The sequence below is a fragment of the Myodes glareolus genome, chromosome 5, assembly GCF_982192425.1.
Source record: "Myodes glareolus chromosome 5, mMyoGla1.1, whole genome shotgun sequence".
NCBI lineage: Eukaryota > Metazoa > Chordata > Mammalia > Rodentia > Cricetidae > Myodes > Myodes glareolus.
In genome coordinates this window covers 46,708,556-46,725,436 of record NC_142030.1, presented here as the reverse complement: position 1 = coordinate 46,725,436, position 16,881 = coordinate 46,708,556, and the positions used below count along the sequence as shown (strand labels likewise).

The 16,881-nt window shown below is 47.6% G+C and overlaps 1 protein-coding gene and 1 pseudogene across 4 annotated transcripts in view; both read right to left on the bottom strand.

Annotated features, from left to right (window-relative positions):
- Rarb (retinoic acid receptor beta) overlaps positions 1 to 16,881 on the bottom strand; it is a 338,172-nt gene that overhangs the window by 133,478 nt on the left and 187,813 nt on the right. Inside the window, exon 1 of one of the 4 annotated variants that reach the window (XM_048420965.3) lies at positions 3,694 to 4,401. The exons of 1 other annotated variant lie outside the window; for it this stretch is intronic. In XM_048420965.3, the coding sequence (XP_048276922.1) occupies positions 3,694 to 3,850 (157 nt within the window). In that variant the 5' untranslated portion in view covers positions 3,851 to 4,401. Of the gene's footprint in view, positions 1 to 3,693; positions 4,402 to 16,881 lie in introns of those variants that run through there. 2 more of the 4 variants (XM_048420963.3, XM_048420968.3) reach the window with 2 other exon arrangements.
- LOC148122073 (small ribosomal subunit protein uS5 pseudogene) lies at positions 11,756 to 12,668 on the bottom strand (annotated as a pseudogene).

The window sequence follows — 16,881 nt, the reverse complement described above, 5'->3', positions numbered from 1 at the left end:
CCGAAATCCAAAGAGTATTGTTATATTCTTGTGACTTATTAGAAAAGAAAACCAAAATGGAAACAGAAAACCAGGATGGTATTTGCTGGTTCTGGGTGATCCAGAATGAGAAGGAAGCCTCACTCAGGTCAGCTGAGCGGCCAGGAACTGACGCTGTGCTCACTTAGGTATGAAGAAAAAGAGATCAGACCCAGTGCTAGAGTTTTCTAGTCCTACTGGTCACCAAATTCAAACCAGAGCTGCTAATCGGTCCAAAGGAACAGTGTGGTTAAGTAGATCCAGGGGTGCCTGCCCCCCACCCCGCCCCGGACTTGCTTTTGAAAATTCACTTTTCTGGTAATAAAAATTTAATTACTGTTCTTTTGTTTTCCCGCCCCTAATTTACAAACCTACCCGTTTATCTGAAAATTGACGAAATCCTATTATCCCTCCTTTTTTTCCCCCCAGACCGGGAAGAAAACTTTGTGCATGTCTTTTGTTTTCAGAATGACCCTGTGGTGCACCCTCTCTGAGATTTAAGCCCAGTTCTCTCTCTTTCTTCTCTTTTGGGTGGTGTTACTTACCGAGTCATGTGGCTGAGCAGAAAATTATGTCCTAGCTTAGAAAAACAATCGGGCCTTTTCACTGCGATATTTATTCAGAACGCCACTCGGTTCATATGGCGGCTGTCACTCTCGGTGGAGTCTGTCTTTCAGAAGGTAACTTTGATTTTGCCACTCTGACCTCGAGTTATAGTTCACTATAGATCCTGCTTAAGGCTTCAAATTCGAGTCTCAGGGCTCTACGAGCGGGGCTTTTCTTTCTCCTTAATCACACATGGCTACTATTCGCTTTAAGAATAATTTCTTCTGAATGGGCAGAACCCTGTTCCAAAAGAGCACTTTTTCCCTCCCCTCCTTTGGTGTGTTGAAAGGGGAGAGCAGAGGGAAATGGGCCAGGGTGCTGTCACACTTGTGATTTCACCCAAAGCAACTGTATTTAGTCTGAAAAATATTAAGATTTATCCTGTGCCAGCAGAGCAATTAACGCAGAAAACATCTGGAGTTACCTAAAACCAAGAGAATCCAGGAGGTATCTGAATAGACACTGAGTGACCCGGATGGATGCCGTCCAGGTTTGCCTTCTTTCTGTTATTTACACCACATTCCCTTAGTAGCCCCTAATCCTGCTTTCCAGTGTTTATACCAAACAGTCCACAGGCCCTGCTGCAAACCAACAGCTGGCTGGCATATCAATTTTCTGTCTTTAAAATTAAAAGGAAAATAAAGGGAGTATTCTAGCACTTTCCAAAGTGAGGCTCTGGGGGATTCTGATGGGTTTTGAACACAGACACTTAAAAACCTAAGTAGGCTTACAAGGTTGGAGGTAGCTCTGTGGGGATTTTAGTACCAGGGTTCCCTCTTGGCCCCACTGTTTCCTCCTTGTTTAGAGCAAAGTTGATTTGTACCTTTTCCAAACAGCCATTAGGTAAAATGGAAAGCTAAGTCCGTGGGATTAACGTATGCAAACGTGGCTCTCATAGGGCTTTCAATTCCAAAGCCCCAACGCTGCACCGCACAGATACTTACTAGAACTTTGTTTTTAAAAGGGATGTTTTATTTTTATTTATTCCCAAAAGAAGTAATTTCTGGACCAACGGAAAGGACTGGTACTCGGTGGCTTGCGAACAGAGCCAGTCTGCAGGGAAGGGGCAATATTGACTCTTGACTAGTTCGGCTCCAAGTTGGAGGAGCCGGGGGGTTGAAACCCTAGCTGAAAGCCAACCACAATGAGCACTGATTGCCCTGCTTACCAAAATAAGACATTGGAATTCCTGAAACCCTTTTGTCAAATGCCTTTATTTACTTTGTCTAATGCAGGTTTCTTTGATTAGCTAAGCCTGGCTGTTATCAACACTTTTTGCTTATCAGCTTGCCCTGGGCGAGTGACACCTTCAGCACCAGCTCTCCCCAGATAAAGTAAATCCCTTGTTTAACTTGTTCAAGAACAAACAAAGCTTTGCCCTCCACTCTTGCAACCCAATAGGCAGGTTGGGAAGGCTAATTGCAATCGGGGAGAATTTCTTCAAGTAATTCTGCTCCACGGAATCTCTTTCCTGGGCAGTTCCTCCCTTCTGTTAAAAAATAAGTTTCAGGACAATCCTCTCTAACAAGTCAAAGTTTCCCAATGCCCAGCTCCCCCAATCAGAATGTCCACGTTATTTTAATTTCTATTGATAGGAGGGCTCCGAGGACCTGCTAGTGGATTGGAAAATATTTTTCAACACTAAGTTTCTTTGCCTTCTCCCAGAAGAAAACAGGCAACCATGAGGAAAGGGTATAGCCAGTAAGTCACTTCCTGGAGCTGTATTCTTTCTGCCTGCAAGTGGTTCTGCAAATGTTTAGTTGGACAGCCAGGCTGTTGGCATTAAAAGATTATTGATTTTCCAGCTACAAACCTGTTGATTTTCTGGCTCGAGAAGCAACTCTTTCTTTCTTTCTTTCTTTCTTTCTTTCTTTCTTTCTTTCTTTCTTTCTTTTTCTCTTTCTGAAGAAGTTTCAGAGAGGTCAGGTGACATGTGGCCACTGCCCCCTTACTCTACTTGCCTTTTTGCCTCTCTTTAGACAAGCCACCGTGTTGTTAGGAAAACTCAATTTCTTCTAGTTAAACTTTGACCTCTCTGAAAACAAAGATTTAAAATGTCATTTTCAGGCTAATGCTCCAATGAATTGTCAAATCAAGCACTAAAAACATTTTGATAGATAGATGAGCCATTTATCTAAATCACTGTCAGGGTGGGGAGGCATCCTGCAGGCTCCCACCGTAGTGGGCCCTGGGTAGGATTTCCCAGGACTCCCGGTCATTTCTCAGGCCTGAAGCTGAGCTACTGTTGACCGATGGAGCCAAGGCACCACATCAGCATCAGATAACCAAATAGTCAATATTGTTTTTTAAAATGAGGCTACCTCATTTAGATTTTTTCCTCTTTAACTGAAGTCCAGACTCCTGACTGAATGGTAAGATACAGAAAGCATGAAAGGCCAGCCCAAGGAGTGTTGGTGGCCACGAGTTCCCTAGCAAAACAGCAACTTCTTAGACCAACAAAGTGACTCGGAAAGGTGGCAGTGGGGTCAATGCTAAGACATATTGCCTTTGCTCAGCGAAGGGAATGAGGGGGGCAGCATCCTGTGCCATCCTGCCCTGTGCATTATGAACTCTGGGAGCAACCGCCTTCGCAAGGTTGCGTTCCTTGAAGGGACGATGTCATATTTTAATTACTTATGTACCGCTGAAATACCCAAGTGTTACTGGGCTTGTGGCTAATTCCAGCCAAGTTAAAGCTCCCTCTGCACCCATTTAACACAAATTGCATGGTGTGTCAGGTTGCACTACTTGAAGAATGTTTCAAAGTCTTGTGGTCACCTTCTATTCCCCCCCCCCTTCTCTCCGAACATATTTTAGAAACTATTTTCAAGAGAGAATGGGGCGGAAAAGGAGAGCAGGGCACAGGAGGCGCTTCTAGGGAAGAAAACCTCCGAGAGGGAATTTCAACAGAGATGGAATCCGTCTGCATGCCAGCCGATCACACCCTTCAGCCTTAAATCATTAAACCCTTTGTCTTGCCACCATTGCACTTTATTCCAGTGTCTTTATTGCATGCAAGAGAGACATTTTTTTTTCTTGGTAGAAGAAAGAAAAAAATAATAAACCTACATTGAGCAGTGTGCCGGTGCTGCCATTCGGCCTGGGTGAATCCACTGAGGCAGGCTTTGAGAGCCTTTTCCTGCAGCATGCAGGAGGACGGGCTCGCGGTGTAGAAATCCAGGATCTGCCCGGGACTCACTGACAGAACATCCATACAGTCAAACATGATCTCTCCGCACCGTGCTCTGCAAAAGTGCTTATCCTCTAGGTGTGGAGGCGAGCGGCACAGAAAAGTCCACGAACTCCATCAAACTCTGCCCCTTTTTTGGCACGTAGGCTGTTGGTCTTTTTCCCAGCCCCGAATCATGAATTATGACAGACAAGCCAGCTAAAAGCCTGTAATTGATCCAAATGATCATTTACCATTTTCCAGGCTCGCTCGGCCGATCCAGCCGGGGCGGGGGTTCCCGCACCGATCCCAAGTTCTCCCTTCCAGGCGACGCCCGCGCAGACCTCCGGGAGCGCGCGGGTCCTACCCCGCCGGTGCCCAGACGCGTCCTGCCCGGGTGGCTCGCGTCCTCGGCATCCCAGTCCTGCGGCCGCGGCGCAGGGGAACTCTGGTCCCCCCCTTTGGCAAAGAATAGACCCTCCTGCCTCCGAGCAGCTCACTTCCTACCACTTCTGTCACACGGAATGAAAGATTGAATTGCCTAATATATGCGAGTGAACTTTCGGTGAACCCTTCCCGGGCTGCTAACCTTCAAATGACCCAACCAGTCTGACATCACCAACTCCCAGGATTCTCACAGCGCTTAAAAACTCCCAGCAGCCCTGCAAGAGCCGGCAGCCAGCGAGGCCGCGGCCAGCCGTGCGGTGCTCCCCACGGCTCAGCGTGCAAACAATGCCAGGAGCGCAGGGAGGAGCGGGAGCGCGGCTACGGTTTGCTCCTTTTCATCTGCCCGGCCCTGGCGGGGAGACCCTCACCCCAGCCCACCTCTGAAATCCCTCCCTGCTCCGCCGTGCCTGGCAAAGCCTGTAAAAGCACTCGGCAAGCCTCGATCTGCAGATCAGGGGCCCCGCCACCCCTCTCAGAAGGAAGCCTCGTGGTCCGGGAAACTTTCCATTCCGTGTAGTCTTTTTCTTCTTTTCTTTTTTTTCTTCTTCTTTATTTGTTTGTTTGTTTGTTTATATTTTAACCCCCACCTCTCCCAGTCTTGCAGGCTATAGCTAAAGGGATTGCTCTGTCTCGGGTGGGTGGGTGGGTCCGGGGGGGGGCGGGAGGGAGAACACCTTCCGGGATCTACTTCAGTTTTAAAATACTCTGCAGGCTGAAACACCTGGAGCAGTTACAGATTAGTTACTTCAACAGCCTTCCTCCCCTCTCCTTTCTCTTCTGTTTTGCTTTCTTCTTCCTCGCTGTTCACCTCCTGCAAATCCCTCTCTCAGAAACTCAGAGAGAAAAGTGAGAGTTGAGAGACCGTGTGTGTGTGTGTGTGTGTGTGTGTGTGTGTGTGTGTGTGTGTGTGTGTGTGAATGAGTTTTAGATTCGGGTTTACTGGTTGGAGAAAACGCAGTAGCTCTGTCACTGGCCATCTGTGTCCAGGCAAACACTGATTTTCTCCAGGACTCGGTTTTCTCCTCTGTAGAATGGACCTGTGTAATACCATCCGCAGTATGAAAGCACTACCTTTAATTTCTCAGGAAATACACAAAAGGAATATCAACTGTGTCTCAGTCTTCTGTTTCTAGCTGTAGGACTTTTACCAGGGACACCCAGACCTGACCGGCCACTGGGTTCCGAGGCGGACATACCTTTGCTGCCCCTGAGCCCATCTTGCTGTTCCCATAGTTCATGCACGGGGAGTGTGCTGGTGGCCTCTCCATTAAGCACATGCTCCCACACAATTAAATGCATATTTTGAAAACCGGGTAAGTATGAGTTTTTTATATAGAGATATATTTATGAAAGCTAGTCTCTGCTTGGACCACCCCTGCCCAATCTCGCCTGTTTTTTTTTTTTTTTAAACGATTTTCAGATAAAAGGATTTCTTCTTTCTCTCTTAACCTGCTTACACTGACTCAGCCGGGAAGAAGGAACAGCTTTTCAGCTGTCTGACAGCCCAGAGGCAACTGGAATAGACGCAGCCAGGCAGCCAGGGCTTTCAAAGGGAAGGCGCCTGCAGCCAGCTTCCAGTTTCGCCTGCTGGATGCAAGGCCTCCAGCGGATTCCTCCTTCCTCCTCTGGCTCCCGAGTAATTCTCCCACAGAAGGCTAGCAAGGAGTTGGACAGGGAAACTCGGGCTCCATTCCTCCTTTCTGGACAGTGCCAGGAAGGATGTACTCAGGGAGTCTGTCGGGGCACCCACCTTTGCTGAAGCGCTACTCGGACTAGTCCTGATACAGCCTGGGAGTGTGCACCCCACTCCCTCATGGAGGCAGAGTCCCCACAAGAAGGTACGCTACACCTGTAGCTCAGGAGGCTCAACTTCTGCCATTGCAAAGTTCGGAGGGCTGGAAGATCTCACTGAAAGTGTAGGCTATTTCTCTCTCCTTTAGGTAGCCATGTATTTTTGCAACGGGGTTTTATTATTAGAAACTCTTCATCTACAAAGAAAACACACATCCTAAGAGGGGGAACACATAGGAATTTACAAAACCAACACTTAACACCATTGAACACGAAACACAGGGTTATGTGTGCGATTCTGCTTGGTCTGAGAAACTCATTGCCCTGAATGCTTCCTTAAGATCACCAGTTCCCTGGAAACAGAGTCACTCACCCTGGACTGGAGGTGGAGGAAAAGGTGTGGGCAGGAGGAGAGAAGGCAGCCGAACTGCAGTAAAATATAAGTTAGAGGTGAGAAAGTTTGGCATTATGGGAGATGCATGTGTCAGGTGCCCTCTTACAGGAGGCTGCTGTGCTTCCCAAAGTGCAGGGAGCCACCGGTCACAGCAAGAGAGGATGAGGCACTGGGGAATGAGTCCCCAATTGTGTTCATTGACAGCCTTATCTAGGAAGGGAGGCACCATTCCCAAACGTCTTCTGCCAAAGTACAAGCACAATGCCCTCCCCGCCCTTCCCGCGAGCGTACGTGCTTCCATGCGTGCTCATGTGTGTCTGTTGCTAAAGCTCCTTCCCTTTGGGAGACCTAAGCAATGTTTAAACTTTCCCCAACAACTAAGGTTCCAAGGACAAACAGGCACAATTCTGATAAAGTTCACCCTGGGGAACTTTGAACTTCCTGGGCTTCCTTACAGAGCAAAGGTGAGCTGACCGGGTGCTCCTCCCCCAACATGCCTGTCCTGGAAAACCTCTGCTCAGCAGAGGTGAGGGCTTCCTCATAGCCTCAGAGATGGTGTCCGCATTTTCGGTGTGCCTTAGCCCTTCCCCAGGCCTAGTGCGATTAAGACAGAGTTGCGCACAACAGGAGGTAGGGAGGGTGGTCCTCAACCCCCCAGCCCAGCACTCCATGGGGGGTATTGACAGTCAACAAGCCCAGCTAGGATTATCCTTTTGCTGAAGGGCAGAACTGAACCCCCTCCCCCCCAAGATGGCAGCTGCTTGGAGAGGAAAGTCACTCACCGTCTTTGGGGGTGTGGTGTGTGCCTACGACTGGGGAATTTATTTCTTTGCACAAGGATAATTTAAATTTACAATCACCTTGAGATTCTTTTAATTGTAGGGAAATGAACTTGATCAGTATTTAAATCTTTGTGGATGGGATATTATGGGTTCCTTATAATGCAATGGGACTCACTAGTCAATTAATCATTTCTCATCATGGATTAATTACACTGGTAGTGTGGATTGAGGCAATTAGCACGTGCTAATTCATGAAGCTGACTCACAACTTGGCCACACTTCTTATCACTTCTTTGTCAGTAAATCTCATTCTTACACCGTTTGGCTTCCAAAGGACCAAGGAAAGCACCAAGAGTAAGTAATGATTCTTTAAATATATATTCATGACGATCACGATTAACGAATGGGGTAGAAGGTAAAAATCAAGCCAATTTCTCCACAATGAAGTGTAAAGGATTGCCACTCACTTTAAATCTGACTTAAATAGTCAGAAGGAATCTTCTCAAATATCCCCTTGTGGGCACCTGTTTTAGCTTGGGCCACCTTTCCTGTTTTCCTTGTGTTTGATCAATGGTTTAATAAAAGTTTTTCCAATGAACAACCAGACAACACACAAAAACCAAAAAAAAAAAAAAAAGCAGAAGTTTGAGAGCAAGCTTCACTTTGAGAATCCCTGTGTGTTTGTCCATGTGACAGCGCACATTTGAAAGCCATAATCATAAAACAGGAATTTATAGCCAGGGTTCAGGGTCTACATCTGTTTCTCTGGTTTGGAAGCAGCAATTACCCACTGGACAATCCTGAGCGAAACGCCATGAATCACCCTCGGCAAACATGTCGGAGCCAGAGAGTTTCCTGAAGAAAGGACCTGTGTCTGAATGCACACAGCCAGGCTTGCTCTCCGTTCACTCCAGTCCCCTGTGAAGGCTGAGCTCCTCGAGGGAGGTGCAAAGGCAGCCCTGTGGGCCACAGCATGCAAACATCCACCGACCCTAGAGCAGAATGCATTATTTGAAAAAGACACTTCTAGCTTTTCTGTGATTTTTGTTTTTATTTAATTCCCTTTCCTGTTAGGGGGTTGGGTACATGGCACTGTTGGCGAAATACTTGCCCTGGATTTGATCCTCAGTACCGCATAATAGGTAATTACGCACCCCTGGAATCTCAGCTCTTCAGGAAATCAGGAGTTCAAGCCCATCCTCGGCTTCAAACTGACTCGGTGGTCAGCTTGGGATACATGAGACTCTCTCCCCCAAACAAAGCCAGACATTGCTTTCCTATTAGCCCTCCAACCTCTCTTTGGCAATTGCTGTTTCAATGTAGTTCTGAGGGGTGAGAATACACTGGAACTAGGTTATAGCTTAGTGGTATAGGCGTGGCTCATATCCTTGGACTCAACACACAATCCTGAGGAAGAAGAAAAGGCGAATATTGAGGATATCTGTGCCTCTTTGAAGAAGCTGAGGCAGGGGTGTGGCTAGCAGGGTGTTAACCCCAAGGTCTTTCCAGGGCTTGTCCTACCAGCCTTGCTAGTTTCCAGGGGCTGGGCTTTGCCTGGCAGCTTGCTGAAGCCTGTCTGTCTGGCCTGCCACTCTCTGAACACCTGCTGAGGCATTACAGTTATAAAGAATGTGTTTGCAGGCCTGTTAAATGGAAACTTAGTTACAGAACCCGGTGGTCTAGGATTGGCCCATGGCTTATCTGTGCCCTGGATTCTCAGTATTTCAAGATTTTACCGAACTCTACTCCACCTTACCTTGTCTCCATTGTCATAAAGTAGAGAAATTCACACAAGGATCTTCTATGCGTGTGCTTTGTTTTTTCTTTGGCAGGGCTGGGATGACCCCAAGGCCTGGCATGCCCGAGTCATATCCTAAACCCACACCTCATGCGTGCTAGGCAAGCACTCGACCTCTGACAGGCATCCCAGCCCCATCCTGCGGTTTTGCTCACACCCTCCTTTCCCTTCCTCTTTGAAAGCACTTTCCAGTTTCAACGTGTTCGCCCCATGCATCATGTGGCATTGATTTTGTCCTTCATCCAGTGTGTTTTACAATGCTTCACCAGGGATCAGCTTTCTGTCTTGTCTCACCGTGTCTCCCTTCTCCTTTTCTCTCAGTTTCCTCTGTGAGGAATGCCCGCTGCTTCTGCACCTTTAAAACCTATCCCACAGCTGAGCATACTGGCATTGCCTGTAACCCACGCACCCTGAAAGCTGAGGCAGGAACATTGGGAAGTTGAGGTTCCACTGGGCTACGATACAAGACCTTGTCTTAAAAGCCAACCCATCAAACAAAAAAGCCAAATGATAACAAACATGCCAGAGGCTCGGTTCTCTCCTGTCCACCAGCCCTGCTTTCTATCCCATATCCCACGTTTTCACTAATACCCCATAGGATGGCAGGATTAGTGAACAGAGAATAGTGCAGTTCGTACAAGCATAGCCACCCGTGGTCTTACCTGTGTATAGCTTGCTTACACTTTCTCCGTCTTACTCGGCTTGATTTTATTTGGGGGAGGCATGTGTGTCTCATCTCAGTGTTTTCCAATGAACTAAAGTGAGACAAGCCATCTATACAGGCTATTCAGGTGAATGATCAGAACCATGGCCGGACTCTTTTCAAGGTCTTTTGGGGATGAAGTGTGACATTTCAGGATCAAGGTGTAGTAAAGACTACCTTTCAACTGCTGCCTCCCCTCCTTGCTCAGTAGGCGTCTTCAGAGGTAATATGCATGACCCAAGCAGCCCTTGGTCCTTAAACTGTGCTATTTAATTCAAGTGAAACAATTAAACACTCAGTTCCTCCATCACATAGAGGCCTGCCATGTGCTCAAAAGTTTCAGCTAGTGGCTGCCATGTTAACAGAATGGTGCAGACAGAAGACATCATGGTTCCAAGTTCTGCCAGCATCAGGATAATGGTTAGAGAGGCAGGCACTTAGTTTAGCCTGGGTGAAACTTAGCTTTGCCACTTGCTTGCTGTCTAACCCCAAGCCAGCCAAGTCACCTTAACTCCCTCTCCTATCCAATGCAGACTAAAGGAACGCACCTCAGAGGGTGGCAGCGCATAAACCAATGATATCACATAACTTAGAACATTGTCTGAGATACAGTGCAACTTCGAAAATGCCTGTGTGGGTTCTGCCAGGAGAAAGTAGGGCCAGGACCCACTGCCTGCCCCTACCCAGAGTGTGTGACGTAGAATTTTGTCAGAGTAGATGTTTCCACCGGGTGCTTAGGCCTGTGAGAGCAGAGAGCATTTCCAGGAGTTTCTGTAGATGCCTGCTTAATTTAGTATATTCTGTTCTGAGGCAGTATTTCTGAAGGGAGTCTCTAACTTATAGAGTCTCACCTTAACCCGGCTCAGTTTTACTATGGCACAAGCCAGAAGCATCCAGTGGAAGCTATACTAGTAATTTTGAATTTTGATCTTTTCCTGGACACCAATGTGCAGTAAGATACTTTCCTGAGACAGGTCTTTTCTATGTAGCCCAAGCTGGCCTGAGCTAATAATCCTTCTGCCTCTACCTTCCTAGTGCTGGATAACAGGCAGATGCCCTGTGTTGGCTTGGCGATACACTCTCTACCTACGCAGGGCAGCAGGCATGCCACAGCTCCCCATTCGCTACAGACCCCGAGGGAAACAAATGCCTCCCTCCTTGCGCTTCCTTGCTAAGCTGTGAGGATGGGGAGGTGAGCTGTGTGAAGTGTGTTCTTGATACACAGTGTTTTCAGCTTACGACAGGTTCATCAGGAGAGAGCCTCGCTGAAATCAAGGAAGACCTGCATTATATGATCCCTTCTGATAGCACAGATCTACGTCAGGACGACAATGAGATGTTTTAGAGTCCCCTAGACTTCTGCGAGAGGCAGGAAACAGGTCCACAGCTTGCTGTTTTCTGCAGAAAGTACGTCTAGTCTCGGGAACGTAATACCAGTTACAGCTAACTAAGTGGCAATGATAATACACAGGCTAGAAGATTAACATCATTTTCCCATCTCATTTCTCTATCCACTCATCAATTATCCATACTGTCCACTTACTCATTGATCTGACCACCTCATTCATCTTTTCTTTTCGTTCATTTACTTGATTGTGATGATTGTTCTTGGTTGTCAACTTGGCGACATCTGGAATTAACTAAAACACATGTGACTGGGTTCACTTGTGAGGGAATTTCTTTCTTTCTTTCTTTCTTTCTTTCTTTCTTTCTTTCTTTCTTTCCTTCCTTCCTTCCTTCCTTCCTTCCTTCCTTCCTTCCCTTCTTCTTCTTCTTCTTCTTCTTCTTCTTCTTCTTCTTCTTCTTCTTCTTCTTCTTCTTCTTCTTCTTCTTCTTCTTCTTCTTCTTCTTCTTCTTTCTGAGACAGGGTTTCTCTGTATATAGCTTTGGTGCCTGTCCTGGAACTATTTCTTGTTGATCAGGCTGGCCTCGAACTCATAGAGATCTGCCTGCCTCTGCCTACCAAGTGTTGGGATTAAAGGTGTGTGCCACCACTGCCCAGAAGGGATTTTTTTCTTTTTTCTTTTTTTTTTTTTTAACAGACTTGATTCACTTTTATTTTTCTTGTATAAAAACCCTTATGTGGTGGCCACAGCTGGAGCCTGGGTCCTCTGAACAGAGACTCTGGTGTGGGTTTTCACTAGGTGGTCAGTGAATTCCTGATAAGGAGACTTGGTGAACACAGTCTCTTTCCAGAGGTCGGGGGTCAGGTAGCTGTAGGTCTTAGAGATGGCATCAAAGGTGGCCTTGGCAAAGTTGCCCAGGGTGGCAGTGCAGCCCCTGGCTGATGTGTAGCAGTCATCAATGCCAGCCATCATCAGTAGCTTCTTGGGCACAGGAGCGGAGACTATGCCAGTGCCTCTGGGGGCAGGAATGAGACGCACCAGCACAGAACCACAACGGCCTGTCACTTTGCAAGGCACAGTGTGGGGCTTGCCAATCTTGTTCCCCCAGTAGCCTCTCCGCACAGGGACAATGGAAAGCTTGGCCAAGATGATGGCCCCTCGGATGGCAGTGGCTACCTCCTTGGAGCATTTAACACCGAGACCTACGTGACCATTGTAGTCCCCAATAGCGACGAAAGCCTTGAACCTGGTCCGCTGGCCTGCCCTAGTCTGCTTCTGCACGGGCATGATCTTCAGAACCTCATCCTTTAGGGATGCTCCCAGGAAAAAGTCAATGATCTCGGACTCCTTAATGGGCAGGGAGAACAGGTAGATCTCCTCCAGGGACTTGATTTTCATGTCCTTAACCAGGCGGCCCAGCTTGGTGACGGGAATCCACTCCTTGTCTTCAGCTTTACCTCCGCGAGCCCCGCGGCCTCGGCCACGGCCACGGCCTCGACCACGGCCGCGGCCCCTCAGACTGCTACCGAATCCTCCACGGAAGCCGCCACAGCCTCCTAATCCTGGGCCCCCGGGGCCCCCGGGCCCTCCTACTGCACCGGCGTCATCCGCCATTGGTGTCTTCCAGAAGAAGAAGAAGCAGGGATTTTTTTCTTAATAAGATAATTTGAAATGGGAAGAGCCACTTTTAATACAGATCTTTTTAGGTGGGAAGATATACTTTTAATCTTACCCACATCTGATCTGCTCAAGCCCATATAAGGGACGTGGAAGGCAGAGGCTTGTTCCCTTTGTCTGCTTGCTCTCACTCCCACTAACAAGTGTGTATCTCTTCAGGGACTTTAGCACCTACTTCTTTGGATTCCAGCATGCACTGAAGACCAGCTGAGACATCCAGCCTTATGGACTGAACAACTGCTGAATTCTGGGAGCTTCTGTTGATTGTTGGGTTCGTCGGACCACAGCCTTTAAACCATCACACACACACACACACACACACACACACACACACACACACGGTTTGTTCCTCTAGACAACACTGACTAATCCACCTGATATAAACCCACCACCTTGTAATCCATTTACCCACCCAGCCATCCACCATCTACCTATCCATCCATCTATGCATCAGCCCATCATTTCCCCGTAATCTAACCACCAGGGATGAGCAAAGCGGCTTTTAAGACTGGCAGCAAGATATCTCAGATCACACTCTTTCCCTTCTCCAGCATCTTTAAAAAGAACTTTCTGAAAAGACACGGAGGCAAAAGCAAGACTAAAGGCATTGGACCCGGGGATTTAGTTAAATAAAATTGGTTAGCCAGGCCATGGTGGAAAGAGACTGTAAGCTCCAGTAGAGAGCTTCAGGGTCAATGCTAATGAAGTCAGTTCTGTTGACAACTCAGGAGGTTCTGAGCAGAGGGAAGCCCAAGACACAAAGGATTTCCCTTGATCTCTGCTGGGGACAGGGGTGTAAAAAGTGCAAACCCTTCAGACAAGGGTACAGAGGAAATGAAGTTTCAATTCTCTCTAGTGTCTGACACAGAAAGGGCAAACAAAAAAATCTCAAGGTGATAGAGTGGAGTGGGAACCTACAGTATACCATGAAGTCAGGTAGAAATCCCTGAGGAAGTTCTGTTGGAGAAATGAGGATACATGGAGTCACGTTGCACACATACATGGAATATTAACACAGATCACATCCTTCTGAAGAAAAGTGTTTTCTCTCTTCCTCTTGCTCTCTTTGTCCAGACTATAGGGTAGAAAGCAGCCTTCCTTACCTACCCCAGGCTAGAGCTTGGAAAACTCTAGGGAGAACAGGGCTAGGCTTCTAAAGTTAGCTTGGAGCCTGTGGGGGCTTGAATAAGAATGGCCCCATAGGTTTATATATTTGAATGCAGAGTTATCAGGGCCCTGTTGGAGAAAATGTCTCATTAAGGGTGGAGGTTTCAAAAGCCCAAGCCAGACCCAGTGCCTCTCTCCTTGCTGCCTTTGGAACTGGATACAGCACCCTTGGCTACTATTCCAGCACTGTGCTTGTGTGTGCCGCCATGTTCCTCACCAGGATGATAATGCACTAAATCTCTGAAAAAGAAAGCAAGCCCAATTAAATGCTTTCTTTTATAAGAAAGCTATCGTCACGGCATCCCAGCACTGGCTAAGTTTGGGGCCTTTCCCAGTGTGTGTGTGTGTGTGTGTGTGTGTGTGTACCACATCCACGCAGGGGCCTGCAGAGGTCAGAAGAGGATATCGGATCTCTTGGACTTGGACTTACAGGTGGTTATGACCTGCTGTGTAGGTGTCAGGAATTGAACCCTGGTCCTCTGCAAGATCAATAACTGTTCTTAATGGTGGAGCCATCTCTTCAGTCCCCGTTCTTGTTTTGTACTAGGGGAACTCCAATAATGATTGGCAAAGTTACCTCAGAAGGTAAAAACTCTGACCTGTAGAGGCAAATAAACATGTCGGATCAAGAAAAAGAAAAAGCAGGAATGCTATGAGCCACTCATTTCTGTTCAAGCAGAAATGAACCGAAGGCAAGCAGTCCAGACCGCTAGCTCTGAAGTTCATACCCGGAGCTGCCTAATGAAATTTCCAGGGTCAGAAAGTTTGGATGTTTTGGATGAATGGCATTTTGGTCACAGGCATTTACCCTGCACAGAGCATTGGCCCTTTCATCTGGTGACTGTCACTTGGTAACCTTCATGAGGACACAGTGGGTTAGGTGGATAGAGCCGAGATTCATTTAGGTCCTTCAAGTCCAGTGCTTGATCAAGTTTGACTTTGGGCTTCCATTTTCTCTCTCAGAATTCAGTTACAGAAACAAATCCCCTGAGGGAAACAGCTTCCACTAAGAGTATTGATAGTTTGGGGCACAGGTCCTAGTGCAGTATCTTAGCATTCAAAAGGCCAGAGGAAGCAAGACGCTCCATTTCACCTCCTGTTCACTTTGCTCCCAGAAGCAAGGCCTTATAACCCTTGTTTGATAGACACCTTCTCTATACCTGGAGGGAGCAACTTCTATGCCTTCAGGGAGAACTGAAGATACAGGGATAAAGAGAAGGATCTGAATGAACAGGCTCCACAGAGTTCCTCTAGACCATCTCCAGCGGAGCAGACTCTATGGGACATGCTTCACACTCAGCCTGCTCTCCTCTGCCAGCGGGAAGACACAAAGCCTCGGCTGCCTCTTTGCGACTTCACCTTTGCAGAAGCTTGTACCACACACAGCTGACAATGAGAACAGGTTTTTGCTGGGAACTGAGGCTTCATCATCCTCAACCATGCAAGACCCTGCCTGGATCCCACAGAAGGGAACAGTGGCGACTCAACAGTGTGAGACTCTGCATTTATCCTAGAGATGGAAACAGTGGCCAGGAGAGGGCAAAGCCTCAGGCGGCGAGAACTTGAGTCCTAGGCCATCCCTGTGAAGTAGAGCTGTCCTTAAAGTCTGGGTCACTTACTTCCAGATTCAGATGATGATCTGAGGAAGCAGGGAAAGAGCCATCATATTTTGGGGTCCTTCTAAAAATCTTCTTAGTCTATATTCTCAACAGAACTCCTTGCATTTGCTTCAAATTTTTCAAAGAAAAAAGATGTCTTTGGTATTTCGCACGGTGTTGCCCAAACTCTGTGAACTTCTCCTGGTGTAGAACACCTTGTCACCTGCCTTGTGCTACATTCTTGGCTCCCATCCTGTAGAGACTGCCCAGAGAAAAGCGAACAAAGTTTCCTTCTGCTTTTCTGTGTGTTCCAAGCTAAATATAGCAAAGCCCTGGAGAAAACTTCCCTTTGTGTGTCAAACGTTCTTCACACTTTTTAGGCCTGGTTCTAGGCTTGGTCAAGTTTCAGCCTTCTGGGCTGCAGTTGGGGCATACAGAATCCCATCAATCACCAAATGTATGAAATGTTTTGTGATCAGTCTACAAAGAGAAGGATGTGTTAGCTCAACAAAGCGGCATCAGGACACTGCCCTAGTGTGCTTTCTGTTGCTGTGGAAAACAGTATGTAACCCAAAGGCAACCTGAGGGAGAAATCATACTTCATTTCAGCTTACAGGTTAGAGACCATCATGGAGGAACGTCAAGGCAGGAGCGTGAGGCAGAGACAGAAGCATGGAGCTTAGGACAGGAGCGTGAAGCATAGTGGGCAGCTGCTTACCAGCTTCTGCCCAGGTTCAAGGTCAGCTACCTTCCTTATACAGCCCAGGCCCACCTGCGTAAGGATGGTGCCACCCACAGTGGACTGGGTCCCCTCCATAAATTAGAAACTAGGAAGTAAGTCCATGCAGACTTGCTAGTGTCTCTGCTAGAGTTTGAGTCTGGAGCGTTCCCCCAAGTCTGGAGCGTTCCCCCAAGAAGCAGGATTTGTAAGTCTCTAGCTTGAGCTGCTCTTTTAAAGGTTGTAGAGCCTGGGGGAGGAGGTTTCTGGCTGGGGGAAGTGAGCCTCTAGGATTGGAACACTGACCATGACACCACCCCTGCTTCCGACTTGCTCTCCTCTGCTGACCGCTTCAAGCCACCTGAACAGCCTCCATCTCAAGTTCCCACCGTCGCAAACAGGACCGCTCCTATGCCTTCCCCACTATGACGGAGGAGAATGGTAGGTCCAAATGTCCCCTCCCCTTATGTTGTTAGTCAGGCGTCTGGTCACAACAGCACAGTGGCCTTCTGGAGGGTCCGTGGTGGGCCTCCTGACAACAGTTTTCCTGGAGCTCAGGAAAGGAACCTTCATTTGCTTATAGATTTTCTACGGCTGCTGTCGTACGGCAGAATCGAGCAATCGCAGCAGGGACAATGGGTCACAGAGGTATAAAGATGCAAAATCT